The following is a 14,467-nucleotide window of genomic DNA, read 5'->3' as shown; positions in this document are numbered from 1 at the left end:
CAAACTCTGTAACTATTGAAAGGATTTAATAGGATTTAATTGCTGGATCCTTTTACTGATCCATGATGGAGCAAGTAATGGTTCATGGTTTTTTTGTGTCACGTGGTTGTGCCAAATGTGTGCTGTTTTGTGTGTGCTGAAATTTGGAGCAGGGAGTGCATCTTTTGTCAAGCGCATCATGAATCTTTCAGTATGAGGTTTTTTTCCGTAGTCTTATCTTGGTGCCAGGTTTAATAAATTCCCAATTCATTGTTTGCCTGCCTGATGTGTCTTTCTATCTTGCCCCATGAGGAAGTTTCTCAGTGCGTGTTAAAAGATAGACTGCCACTACTAATTGGTGTACAAGCCAGTATGATTCCATGTGTGGTCGTTTTAACCTCCCTTCCTAGTACTAGCATAACGCTTTGCCCCAGCAAATCTTCTTCGTTGCCCATTCTAAATAAAGGTTATAATACTGGAGTCTATCAGTTGGATGATTTGTTTTGGAATTTTTAAAGGCAACATTCTAACACTAGTTAAATCTAGGCACTAGATTCAACTTAACTTGTTTTCATCCTCAGAGAGAGAGATTGTAAGGGCAACCACCTCTTAATCCTTCTTGTCGCTTGGTCTAATAAGTGTCTTATATTGGCATTCATAATGCTTGAAAGGCTTGCCTTGACATAAATGCCCAGGTACTTTAGGTCAGATTGTTTCCATTGAAAAAGTGTGTTAAACACCACTGTCTGAGACGTATGTGTGTTCGTTAGGAGTGCCTTGTATTTGGTGCAATTTATGTTATTCCCTGAGAATATTGCGGGCCATCTATACTCGTAGAAAGATATTAGGATGGGAGACATTCATCAAAATATCATTGGTGCAGTACACCGTTTTGTGCTCTGCTATTGCTGATTGTATTTCCAAATCTATTGCTCTGCCTGAATAGCCGCCAGTGGTCCCAAAACCAATAGAAATATCAATGGTGAAAGAAGGCATCCCTAATGGATTACCCCCCACCCAGGTGGAGCTTGTCTTAGAAAAAGCACTGTGAATAAGGCGGAAGGACTTGAAAGTGATGTGTTTGGCAACTGGTGGTCAGGGCTGAGAGGACCTATGGGTAGAGATTGGGGCTAGCTGGGGCAGTAGAAAGATTAGCTGTACGGCAGTATGCTGTACCATGAGGAGCCTGGCTAAAGATGAGGCAAGAAGGCCAGTATAAAGTCAGCTCAGTAATCCACATTGGATAGAACTATCGCCTGCACTATTGATTGGTGAGCAGATCACTTTAAGAAGGAAATCTGAACTGAAACGGAAGAAGCAAGGAGAAAACATGCTACCGATTTGGGGGCGATATTGACGGAGTGTGATGAAAGAGAAAACAGATACTGAAGTAATGTGGGTGGATAGCTAGTCTAAATCAGCAGACCACCACTTGGCACACCGTAAGGTGAGCTTAAAAAATCTATTTTGTCTGTGTTAAGTTTTCAAGTGCCATTGTGCATCCAAGTGACCACCAAGTTGAAACATTTGTGGACGTAAGACTGGTTGTTCATGTGTGTAGCATCCATCTGGACCAGAATTAGTGTCATTGGCATAGGAAGTAAAGGATAGGGAGACCAAAGAACCCGATAAGTGCTAACAGTAGAACAACATAAATATTGAAAAGAGTGAAACTGAGGAAGGAACGTTGAGGGATCCTAAACAATATTTTTTTTTTAATCTGAGCTGAAAGTGGGTCTATGGATAGCCTGGGATCTGTCCATTCAAATATTGTGCAGTGTATGCAAGAGCCTTTGCCTGGATACCTACTTGGTGAAGATTTCCTAGCCGAATGCTGTGAGACACAGCATCAAAGGCTGCAGGGAGAGCTAACAAAATCAGAGCAGCACTGCTGCCCTGATCTGCTAGAAACCTTAAGTCATACAGGCTGGAGACCAAGATTGACTCGGTGCCGTGGAAAGAAAGGACCCCCGATTGAGAAGGATCTCAGATTTTTTGGGATTTCAAAAAGGAAGACAAATGAGCGTCACTTTATTTTCAAGAATTCTCTGGGGAGCATGAGAAGAGAAATAGGACAGAGATTATTAAGAGTATTACGATCTGCTGTAGGTGTTTTTTTAACAGGACAGCAAGAGTCTGTTTCCATTAATGCAAAACGAGTAGGGGGTTAAAGCTGTATTGCAGAGATCTTTGAAAACTGAAGATAGCACAGAGGCAAGAAGATGAATAATATCGGCTGGACATGGATTTAGAGAAGAGACTGGTTTGATGAGAGCAAAGGTTTGGCATTGTGTTCCTGGGAAGGTAGAGAAAACCGAAAAAGGTGAAAAGGGAACTCATTGTCAGTAGTAGAAAGGGGGTGAAAAGACACCAGTGGAGCTTTAGGAAAAGCAAGAGTAACAGAAGCGCAATTATTTTCAACGTTTTCATGACTAAAGAAGAAATCAAATCACAGAGCATGTGAGTTAAGTTGCAGAAAGTAGGCTGGTAAAGGAGGCAACAATCTTGAAAGTTTCCCTTTGGAGAAAGTAGCAGCTGTGGCTATTTCATCCTCTTTGAAGTCGGCGCGTGTCACTGAAGTATCTTTTCTGTTAGTGTGGAGTGCTATGTGCAAGTTAGTACGAACATGGGGCAATACTCTTGGTGTCCGTTCTTTTCCAGTTCCTTATAGAAGAGTTTCTCATCTTTTAGGTCATGGGTGAGCCAGGAAGCCAAAGGATGAAACTGATGCCAGTGAGAGAGTTTCAAGGGGAAGATCTCATTAATTGGATTAATTTATCCAAGAGTTGATACTGTTCACCTCATCAGGGGAGACATTCCCTGAATAGGGGGTTCTTGTTGAATTAACTGAGTAGAGTTCTTCACAGCTTATTTGTACCAGTCATATTTAAGAGCGGGTTAAAGGGCAAAGAGCAAATTAATTGGCTCTTGTGTGCTTGTATCAAGAAAACTACTGTCATAGAAGCTGATATTTGTTCATCTCACAACTTTTACCTCACCTGTCCCTCCAAAATGTTACAGAGCTACTGCCTTGACCACAGTATTGAGCACAGGATATGGCTTAGTGGTTCAGCTCTTATTCAGAAATTCTGGGAGGGACCTGCAGAATAATTCACAGCAACATGTTAATGTAAACTTTGAGTGATCTATGTCTCATTGTTCTTCCCACCTCTCACTAGTATGTGTAAAGACCCAGGACTGGATAAAACCACCACTCGGGTCACTCAGGCATCACAACAAAATGCTTCCCGCGTAGACCTTACTGCAATTGAACATCTTTGCAGTGATGCACTCCCATACCGTGTAGCATGCTAGGCGAAGGAAAATGCATTTTGTCTCCTCGTCAGGGGTATGAAGTGTTAATCAAATGCAGTTCCATTTCCACTTCTCATTGACTGCCAACCGAGATTACATGAGCAGTAATGGTTGCAGTTACACTTGCGGCAAATCAGTTTTCTCATGTAGATCACACGGAGTCAAGACTTCAGTCCCAGTGATGGCTAAAATATTAACTAATAGATATTCCATTGTGAACATAGCATGCAGACACACTGACTAGCAACTGATGTCATTACAGACATCACGCAGAAAGTACACGTTGCAATACTAGATTTTAAACATGGAAAGTTACCATTGCATCAACAGCTGTCACATGCCCTCATAGACCTAACACCGACTCAAAAGTCTGCAGCACATCGGGCACTGAGGGCAGGGTTAGCAGAAAATTTGAAGCAGTTGTTAAATAATTACAATTCCCGAAAATGTAAACAATTTTGACAGGCATCATGGCAGTCTACTAAAGTTAGTTACTACTGAATATTAAAAATGTCAATTTTCTTAAAGCTTCTGTTGATGGAACATTATGAATAAGATCTAAAACGTAAACACCAATGAATCTCTCTAGTTATAGTTAGCTGCATACCAAAACACCCTGCACCTCATCCTTGACCCACGTAACCTCACAGCACGATTTCAAAATTGGTATAATTTATGATTGACCTGATGGCATCACATTTGATGAGATCAGCAAAAAATTGCTGTTAATTATTGCAATTGCCTGCAAGGTTGTGGTTCCACTAACATTTGGTACAAAGAGGAAATGCTCCCATACCACTTGTTAGGGACTGTCCGGGACTATCTCTGGAACACAGTCAGGGACTTGGGCGAGGACGGGCGACTGGGTAGAAAACGTATGCAAAAAGAGGAGTTCAGCGCTGCCGAGGATCATACAGGAAGTCAGAGGAGAAAAGGGATCCAGGAACAAGATGGCTAAGACTCAGAAAGAACAGGCACTCATGAGGTGATTTAGCATTCAGAATAACTACACCCAGGAGGAATGTGCAAGACATATATATGAAACAATATGAACAATACAGGGGAGTGTGGGGTAAAGCACCACACAGTAAGACTGAAGCTCAGTAAGTTCCTCACCCACAATTGCTGTTACAGATACTGACTGCAAATACCCACATATAGGATATGCATGCAAAGGCAGGGTCTGTGGAGCTTATATCTATGGTGATATAAATGTAACTCAAAGACAATACTCACAGTGAACAAGAAACACCACCTAGGTGCTCATCTGTGCGCACGGATCCTAGCGATCAAACAGAAACACGCAGGCAGTAACAGCACAATAAACAAAGAGCTAGCAAGGAGGAGTGCTTAACAAGAAAGGAAGGAACTCACAGGGCACACTTGGCATAAAGCAGGTAACTAACATACAAGTTAATAGAAGCCAGACAGCAGGCATAGAAAGACAGCAAACTAGGAACGGGAACCAAGGAAATGGGAAGAAAGGCAGAGACTTGAAAAGGATATACAGAAGGGGAGGCTACAAGGGCATACTCAAATAGTGCTGGATCAGGAGTTAAGAAAACAAGGTAGCACTGAAGGCTGGGCTGGAGCAAGAACAAGAATTTAGTAAACGCTCAAAAGCCAAAGTAGCTAGTTCAGGAACAAGGGAAACTGCTGCAGCTCAGGAACAAGGAATGATAAGGCTCAGGAGTGAAAGTAGCACTGCAGGCAGGGCTAATTCAGGAACAAGGAAAACAGCAGCAGGTCAGGAACAAGGAATGCTAAGGCTCAGGAGCAGGAACTAGAATTGAGCTAAAGCTCAGAAGTCAGGGTAGCACTGCAGGCAGAGCTAATTCAGGAAAAAGGAAAACAGCAGCAGGTCAGAAACGAGGAATACCTCTAGCTCAGGGAACACTGGAAACAAGGGTCGGTGTCACCGTTACACAGCTACAATGACCAACCTTGGCCTGAAGGGTGCTGGGGCTTAAAAAAGCTCACAGTAATCCATGCACCAGGTGCGAGCAGGGTAGAAGCAGCCTGCACAGGTGAGCTGAATTCCTCCACCCATCCTTGGCCTGCAGGGGTGGAGATGAAGCAGTGAGCAGGGGATTCTAGGTAACAGAGTGTCAAACATTATCAGGTTGGATTCAAGCATGAGCTGGCTAGCTTTCACAAAATTCGGGATGGATTGGGAATGGATGTCAATTCCCCAATAGTGACCAAATGTATGGAAGTCAGGATATGCATACAGGGTAGTATCTGGAAACGTAGTAGAACACAGGAAAGTCACACTATGCGCCCCTCTGGTGGTGGGCACGAGAGTGCAGGGAGAGAATCATGACACTACTGACTGTTCATAGATTTCATTATGGTTATAAGGCGTCACAAGTCTGCAGTTTACTTCACGGACTTGAATGACCACCATGAGCCCCCTAATGCCATGAAATCTGAAATAATCCTAATCTATTTATCCAAAAGTGTCGTTAGAATGTCAGGTGGTGGTTTCACAAGAGGTGCTGCCATTTTCACCAAACGTGGAATAATATCCTATCAGTATTGTCCTTATATGCCCAAAAGTCCTTCATGTGCTTGCAATATGCCTTCACGATTTTAAAAAATCTTTTAAAAAAAAAGGACTCAATAATTGCAGCTTTTTTCCTAAATTAGATAAATGTGAGGACATCTATATATACTGTATTCTAGCATTTGAGCACCATGTCACTTGTGTTAGGATATTGGTACCTTTATCTAACATATTATTGGTCACGTCATATGTTATGACACAATTGATATTCTAGGTGAAATAAGCGTCCTGGTGCCAGAGGAGTTTTTTTTTTAAACAATTTTATTGTTTTGTTGTATACGCAGTATTTCACACCACCTTACAATTAGCATTGTTTCTGTTGCTTCTTTTGACTCTTAATACACAGCACACATTTAAGTGGGGAGTCAATGAAACATCTGCGCCCTATATTTCCAAGGCATATCAAAATGATTTTACCTTGAGGGAATACCCTTGCCATATCTCTTGCATAGAACAGTTACACCTCTTATTGCCCTGTCCAGGTTACTGTTAAACATCATGGCGAGAGGTCCTCGGCAATTATACACATGCTTACATTTGCAATAAAAACATAACAAACCTGGGAACAATAACAATTCCAACACTGTCTAGGATTATGGCCACTTTTCAGGTGTAGAGCTTAGCAGTAGTTGGAACAGATACCTAGTTAAAGTATTCTTCAAGATGCTACGAAGGGCGTGGTAGCCGTTGTTACCCAATGCCAGCCTCAACCATATAATTATCTAATGAGAATGTCTTCTGAAGGGGTGGGTATAAAGGGCAGATGCAACATGTGACAAGGGAGGTCTCCTCTAACTGTGGCATATTATTTTGCCAGCTCTGCCTTCAAACCCTGCAAGGATCATTTCCCAGGATGTCACAGTCAGATTTCCTCAGGCCCCGCTTCGCATCCATATGTAACGGGGTACTTTTGTATCCAGCCCATGCCCCAACCTCTCGCCACCATTTATCTATGGACAGAGCGGCTGTTCTCTTCCAGTTCATGGCAATGTATTGCTTTGCTAGAAATAAGGCTAAACCAGCAAATCAGCCTGTAGCCTTCCTATCTTTAGGGTGTGTGAAATGGCTCAGGAGGCATACCCCCATAGTGCAGCTGATATTACCACTAGTGGCAGAGATCTTGCCATTGGTCTATTTGAGCCTTCACTGCATGCTGGATATGGCTTGTGGCCATTCTTAGCTTGTAATGATCACAGTCCCTTCTATGCAATGTTGTTGCCTTTAACCATTTTGTGTCCCTTGTACTATTACTAGTTCTGCACTCTGTGTACACCTGCCACCCACATTTCCAAGGGACACTGTTTACATAGGATTGACTCTAAAATATCTTTGAGCCATTGCACCTATAGATCACCTAAATATATAGACCCTTTCTTTCAACGTAATCAAATGGGTGTTGGAGGTTCCTCCATTGAATTGGCAGTTCCTACATAGATTTTAAAGGAGAGTCCCTATTGAGAAGAGGTGTCGAGCAGCTACTAAATCCTGGCTGTATACCTTCACAAATCATTATTATCCATTAGTCCCAAAAGCACTGCCTGGAAGATCAGTTGTTCGGCGCATGTTGATATAGTACGATCTTTTGTGAAACTTCCAAGTTTCCACCACCCACATTATCAGGGTATTGCGCGAGAAACTTTAAAAAGCTGCTGAATCTCCAGAAGAAGAGCTTTTAGTTGGAGAATATGTTGCATTAAATACAAATGTTTTGGTAGGTGGTGTCCTCCCGTTACTGATTCTTTTTTGCTCACCTGCCTCTATTCACTAGATCAGAAAAGACCTGATGCCTCTGTGGTGAGCAGGGTATATATGCATGAAAGTGCTCAGGCAAGGGGATTCCGCCATAAATGCATAGTTTGCCCATTTCCCTTTTGATTAGTGCTACAGGTAGACCTCGGGTTTCTGGAGTCCCACTTGGCAGCTATAAGATGAAAAAATCTGTAGAAGAAAGCCAGTATCCATCCGAAATGCTCTTTTGACAGGTGAACACCTTTTTACTATCCTTCTGTTAAGTATATGAGTCGTTGAACCTGTGCACATTACAGTACAATGCTACTAAGGCGGAGAGTGGCTCCTACTCTAGAAAGAACAGCTTGGTGTTGGATTACTCCTTTTGGGGAAGGCTATGCTTGTTTAGCATATGGGCCTCCTCATTTAATGGAATAGGTAGTCTAAAAATCAATGGAATGGAATGAGTGAGTAGGATTAATTCAAACATGGCCACCCCTCACTTCTCTGTAACTTAAAGGCATCAGTAAGTAGCAATACCCAGGGGACAGACCTAGGTTATTTGTCGAAACTGCACACTTACAGGCTCTTAAGATATAGACTGATTATTCCTTCTACTTGTTGTACTGTGGGTTGTTGATTATTGTTGTTTAGGGGGCACTCTTCTGCAGCACGGATTTCAGCCTTTGGGGCATTGATGAATTAAAGCTTTGGTTCAGCTTTGTATAATTAATGGTGCATCATGATCGATGTTACAGTTAGTGTTCTTTCTCTTTATAACACATTAGTGCCAACCCAGAAGATTACAACACAGTTGTTCAGAAACCTCGACAAATCCTTTGCCAGTTCATCGATCGCATCCTTACAGACGTCGATGTTGGTAAGTCATTCATTTACTTTGCACGCTTCATACTAACTGCATGGCTCACCCTGTTGTTACTCGTTTAGTATGTGGTTTATATTTGTGAACATCAGAATAATGAGATTGCGAATTTGTTGCCTGTGTGCCGTCCTTGTGGAGAAGTGTGAAGATCAGGTACCACCGTACTACTTTCCTTCCAGTGGTTTGCAGCAAGCAGTTGAGGGCTTTGTACAGCAGAACATGCCATGTGTCAGTTTGCATGCTTTAAATATTGAGTCAAGCGAGATGATTAACACTTCTGGAGAAACAAGGTATGCAATTGAAGATGTTTGAATCCTTTCTCTGAAACATAGGATTTAGGGTACACTGGTCAAATGGTACATTGAAGTCCCAGTCTCCCGGTTATTGCATTTGTGTATTTTCTGCACATTCAGCAATGACTGAATTCTAGAGTGACAACATAAGAAAGCTTTGTTTTCTGTTGCTTCATTTGTTAAGCAGCAATTGCATATTTTATTCTGTGTAGGATGTATGATCAGATATTTGCACTTTGCATAAAAGTGAAAATAAAGGTGGCTTTTTAGGTCTCTCGACAGAAGACTTTGGCTGTTTATCAGAGCTCCTGACATCAATACGTATGCTTGACCGGTCCTAAAAACACAGAGTAGGCTTTGGGTCAGTCTCCTTGAACCATTGCCTCGTTAGGGTCAGCCCTGCTCGGCCATTGCTTTCTGAAAGCATCAGTCACATTTTTGTCCAGCCCCTAGAAGTATTGTCCATTTATATGTGTTGCAGTGGTGATTGGATAGAGTCAGCCTCTAGCATCCCATATTCAGTCCAAACAGTTGGAATAGTGTACTATTTAAAAGTCTATTTTGAAAGTATTTTAATACAAAGGTTGACATTGGAAATGGAAATCACAATGCCCATGCCCTTCCCCCTCTACCTGCACCTTTCGATTATATCGTCTGTTAAAATAAATTACTGTTAAACAGAAAGAAATTGCACCAGTGGGCGACTCAAGCCTATCGCGTCATGGGTATTTACATGAACCCTGCCACGGCTGTGGGTGTTTTCTTTATCAATAGAGCTGTCTTTTTGATCCTTTGCAGTTTATAGTAGAGGGAAACCAGAGGATAAAGAAAAGGCATGTTTTATGGTATTTTTCATGTAGTCAACACCACCTTGTTTCTTGTGAACTGCACTCCTGCTGACTTTCCACTAAGGGTGATTTTAACTATGTGTTTTGTGCTCCCTTAGTTAAGTTTTGCCCCAAATGAGTTTTTGCACCTAAATGTGTTTTTGTTTCAAAAAAAACTTTGTGCTCTCAAAGGTGCTTCCACACACTGCTGATGTCGCACCAAGAGTGCAATTGCATATAACGATGATTTTACTTCTAAATATGACAATATTCTGCTTACTTTGGTGGTAGCTTTGAATGACCTCACATTCCGACACAACGTGAACAAAGTTCCCAAGAGCTACACTTCATCTTAAACATTTCACTGGCCAGAACTCTGAGCCAGTAAGTCAGATAAAGTATCCCCTTTGGATAAGTTATAGAGCAGATTCTAAATATGCAACCTCATCATTACAATTAAACTAAATTCAGTACATACAGCCTAACAGGAGTAAAGAGTAAAAATGATGCAGATGATTGAAGTTAAAAGCGTGTACAATTTATTATAACTTTTATACAGAAAGAAAATAAAGTAAAATGGTTATACATATATCCTACCACAGTAAAATAAATACATAAAAAATCCAAACACAGTGAGAATAGTACATAGAAGATAGTTCCAATTAAAAATAAGAAAGGACACAATAGTCAAACAAAATTAAATCAAACTCCAAATTGTACATGTATCTTCAAAGGAGAAGTTATTTGATCCAATGACTTAGTGTGTCACATTTCAAAGTAGCATCGACGCGTTTCGGTTTTGGCAACTTGATTTAAAAGCCAGCACCTTCCTCAGGATTAAAATATAGATTCCCACAAAGTACAATATCTGAAAATAAAAATGTACAGTATAAGATACACCATATCCAGTTTAAGATTACATCTACATCATACTCTGATGCCATCCGGGCATATGTCCAATCAACCTCCTCCAACTTCCCACACCTTCCTCCCCATTATGAATTGAGTGTTAGGATCATGTTAAGTGCATTAGTTGGCAGTGAATGGTATATCTGGGATACTTTGTTGTTATTTTGGCCTTCTATTGTTAATTTGGTTTTAAGTGGGCTAAATTGTGGAAGCAGTTTAGGGTCTGGACTGTGTTATGCTTTTCCCACACTCATGCTGATATTGTACTAAGTGTAACTTTGCACCTCCATCTGCTGTTAAGCACATGTGAGGACATTCTGGTGCACACCTTTTACACCAAATGATGCATCTAACTACCATCCTTTCTCTCTGTAAGTAGTGGGTTTGCCCCAGATGTGTTTTTCACCGAAATGGCATATAGTAAAGGGGTGTAAAGTGCAATGGCATAGGAGTGTAGTGGTGCAGAGTAGGTTAGAGTGGTGTACAGAGGATAGCCGTAGAGTGCAGGGGCATAGAGTTTAGTATTGCATAGTAGAATGCATTGGCATAGAGTGTATTGGAGTAGAGTGCAGCAGCATAGAGTGAAGTTGTGCAGAGATTGGAGTGGCCTAGCCTGAAGTGGTATAAAGTGAAATAGCGAAGAGTAGAGTGGTTTAGAGTAGAGTGCATTGTCCTGCAGTAGAGTGGTGTAGAGTGGAGTGACATAGAGTGGAGTGGTGCAGAGTGCAGTGGTGCAGAGCGCAGTGGAGTGGTGTGAAGTGGAGTGATGTCGAGAAGAGTGCAAGGGCGTGGAGTGGTGCAGAGTTCAGTAGAGCGGAGTATGAAAGGTGTGCTAGCACACTGCCATTACAGACAACATATTAAATTTTCAATTGAAATGATCATCATTTGCACAGACATACAGTTTTACTAATAAAACTATTCAGTGCACAAACGATAATGTGTGGAAATGGCGTCACCTAGTATTGATTTGTTTTGATTATATTAAAATATTTGTTTCCAACACACTTCAGAATGAACAAATGTGCTTCATTTGTGCGTTCCTAATGCTGATATATTCCAAAATACTTGAAAATTAATGTAATTGTTGTGCACTAGAAAAAAAAAACTTTCCTACACCCAGAATTCAGCAAGATTGCCACACAAGTACTTTCACTTTGAAGTCCGAGAAAGAAAGGTAAACATCAAGCTCCCTCGGTAGATGAGTCTGATCTTTGACCTCTGTCTTTGAATGCCCAGCATAGGTGACAAGACAAGAACAGGTTTGCAGGACTATTTACAGAATGGAGCCGTAGTGGAAGAGTACAAGGGGAGTTGTTGTGAGAAGGCTTTGCCCCTTCAGAGGGCGAACTCTCGCTGGACAGCCTAAAACAAATAAAGTCAGGAAATAGAAAGCCAGAAAATGTGAGTTGCAAACCACAAAGCCAAGAGTAAGCAACAGGTGGAATGCATTCCCTAGGAAGCTTTCTGAATGTCCCCAAGATATCTTTAGCAGGCTTCGATTTAAAAATTGATGGGATATTTCCTTACCCACACGGAGTCACTTGAATGCAAACTGATGAACTCCGTACATTGATCCTTGTTCCAATACCGCGTTGTGGAAATTACAAACACAACACCTAAACCACCAAGTCTAAACATCGTAGAGTGCTCAAAAGAAGTTTTTGTAGAAAACAAGTTTTAATGAGGGTTTCCTTGGTTTTAGAATTAATCATCTTATCTCCTCTTGTCATCAGATCTTCCCAGACAAGTTCATCGTTCACTGGCAAAAGATGAGAACACCTGCACATCTCTATTCAAATGCTTCCTCTTAGACAAGAAAAACTACTGCAACATTATAGCCCACTCCAGGTTGTTAAAGGTCCTAAAACAAACTTATATAACAAGGACGCCTTTAACAACAGGAATACCTTGAAGCAGCAGGTCTAGAATGCTATTAGACTACTTCATTCACTGAGGATGTAATATGCTATATTAATATGGGAGAAGCCGAACAACCATCACTGAAATGTTGGTGAAGAAGGTCTATACCAAATATTATTGGCTTAATTTGACAGCATAGTCGTCAAAACATTAGAAGCAGATCTGCCGATACACTGAGGACCTATCTGCAACCTCACCTCTGGAATCCTGACTTAAAGTGAGGAGCTGTGTGTGCCCTTCTGCTCAGCTGGAGTCAGGGCTGCATGTATCGAGTAGTCGTCTTCGGCTCCCCGGTTTACAGGAAATGCTCTGTTTGTTACTGGGACTGTGGCAGCTTGGTAGGCTGTGGGGTAGCCCTTGCTAGTGCTGAAGATATGCCTGCCGTGGCTCCCGGTTGCTGTGGGGCCAGTTTGCATGGCCAGGGAGGATGTCGGCCTGTCGAGGAGAGGGAGGAATGTCTAGGAGGAGGAGGAAGTTGTGCTGGCTGTCAGCACAAAGCTGCAATTGCACTCTCTGGGACCTATCTGGCACAGGAGGAGCACGGTTGGGCATGGCCATCTTAGTTGTTCTGGCCAATTTGTTCTACTCCTGTTCTTGTTCTTCTACTCTTCCTTTCAAAACGTCGTTCTGGATTCATCTTACTTGCACTTTCTGTTGTCTAGTCTGATAGTTCTGATTAATTATTGCCTCATCTGCTTTAGTACTATGTCTAGCCCTGCTACTATCCTGCTACTATCTGCCTTACTCTTTCTCCTGTGCTCTTCTCCCTGCGTTTTCCTACTCACTGATTTATTATTATCCATTCTCTGTCACTCTAAAGTCAACCTATAGTACTGGAAGCAAAATTATCTCTGTTGGCTTACTCTAACACTCCACCACTGCCTTATGTACATGACCCCCATAGCTGTCAAGATTTTTTAAAATCAGGTGATCTGAGTTATTCAACCCTCATGGACTCCCCTTAAACACACAAAACTCCCAGGGCACTCAAGGTAACTCTGAACTGCTCAACTTGCCATACAAACTCAACAGTGTTCCTCTAGCCTCCTTTCATATTCCTTCTGTCTGGCACTCCTACCTTTGCCCCAAAGAATAATGTGTCAACACAAATAACTTCATCAGTATTAAACGCACTCATTCCTACTCTCGTTCCAGTCCAAGCTCCAACTTCTATCTAATGTGATTGCTACTAAATACCAGATTCATTTAATTTAATTTAATTTAATTTCAAAATACTTTATTCGCCATGAAACACAATACCATAAAAGTACAGATAAAAAAAGAACATCACAATGTAAAAAGGCTGAGATAAAATACATGTGCAATCCATTCACAGGTGAAGCCGCCTCTCCTATATCATTCAACTTTAGGGTCATAAATAAAATGTCCTGGGTTTAGATAGGTCAGAGTAAGTTTGTGGAGGGATAACATATAAAATCAGCCACATAAAATGCACGAATAATTAATCCCTTTACGATTAAGAATGCCTTCCCCCACCCAATTCCTTACTAAGACCTTTAACAGACAAATGCTGCAACCGTATGTATTCACCCCTCGCCTCTTGTGTTTCTGAGTCTCACAGCAGACCTTAAAAAGTTTACAGTACAGAAAAGTGTTAAAACCTCTGTGGACAATTTCAGAAACAATAGAGCCACCTTTACCTGTTTAAAACTAGCGTTCTTTAGAATACTTTTTAAAAATAGAATCCTTGGGCGCGCATAATAGGGACATAATAAGACAAAGTGAAGGGTGTCCTGCGGAGACCGATGGTAGCAGCCGCATGGGCCCTTCAACTCTATAGATGTAGTGTAACCTGCCGGAACTGCTAAAATATGGTGTAATAGGTTTAGCCTGAAGCGTGTCATTATGAATCTGTCTTGGGCATTGTGAAAAAAAGACAAATAAGGCTCAATGCCCAGACAGGATTTGGTCAGAAGGTGTGCTCTCACAGATGGCTTAATCAGCTCCCTATCTTGCCTAAGAGATACAACATGCTTCAGGAATTCAGCCTTGACATGCGCCTTGTCCCGGGGTAACAATTTTG

At 41.6% G+C, this 14,467-nt stretch overlaps 1 protein-coding gene across 2 annotated transcripts in view; it reads left to right on the top strand.

Moving 5' to 3' along the window:
- ATR (ATR checkpoint kinase) overlaps positions 1 to 14,467 on the top strand; it is a 340,021-nt gene that overhangs the window by 4,731 nt on the left and 320,823 nt on the right. For both annotated transcript variants that reach the window (XM_078666419.1, XM_078666418.1), the window contains exon 2: positions 8,377 to 8,468. In XM_078666419.1, the coding sequence (XP_078522545.1) occupies positions 8,377 to 8,468 (92 nt within the window). The remainder of the gene's footprint in view (positions 1 to 8,376; positions 8,469 to 14,467) is intronic.

Source organism: Lissotriton helveticus, chromosome 11 (assembly GCF_964261635.1).
Source record: "Lissotriton helveticus chromosome 11, aLisHel1.1, whole genome shotgun sequence".
NCBI lineage: Eukaryota > Metazoa > Chordata > Amphibia > Caudata > Salamandridae > Lissotriton > Lissotriton helveticus.
The sequence above is the reverse complement of the archived record's forward strand: the minus strand, read 5'-3'. Positions and strand labels throughout refer to the sequence as shown.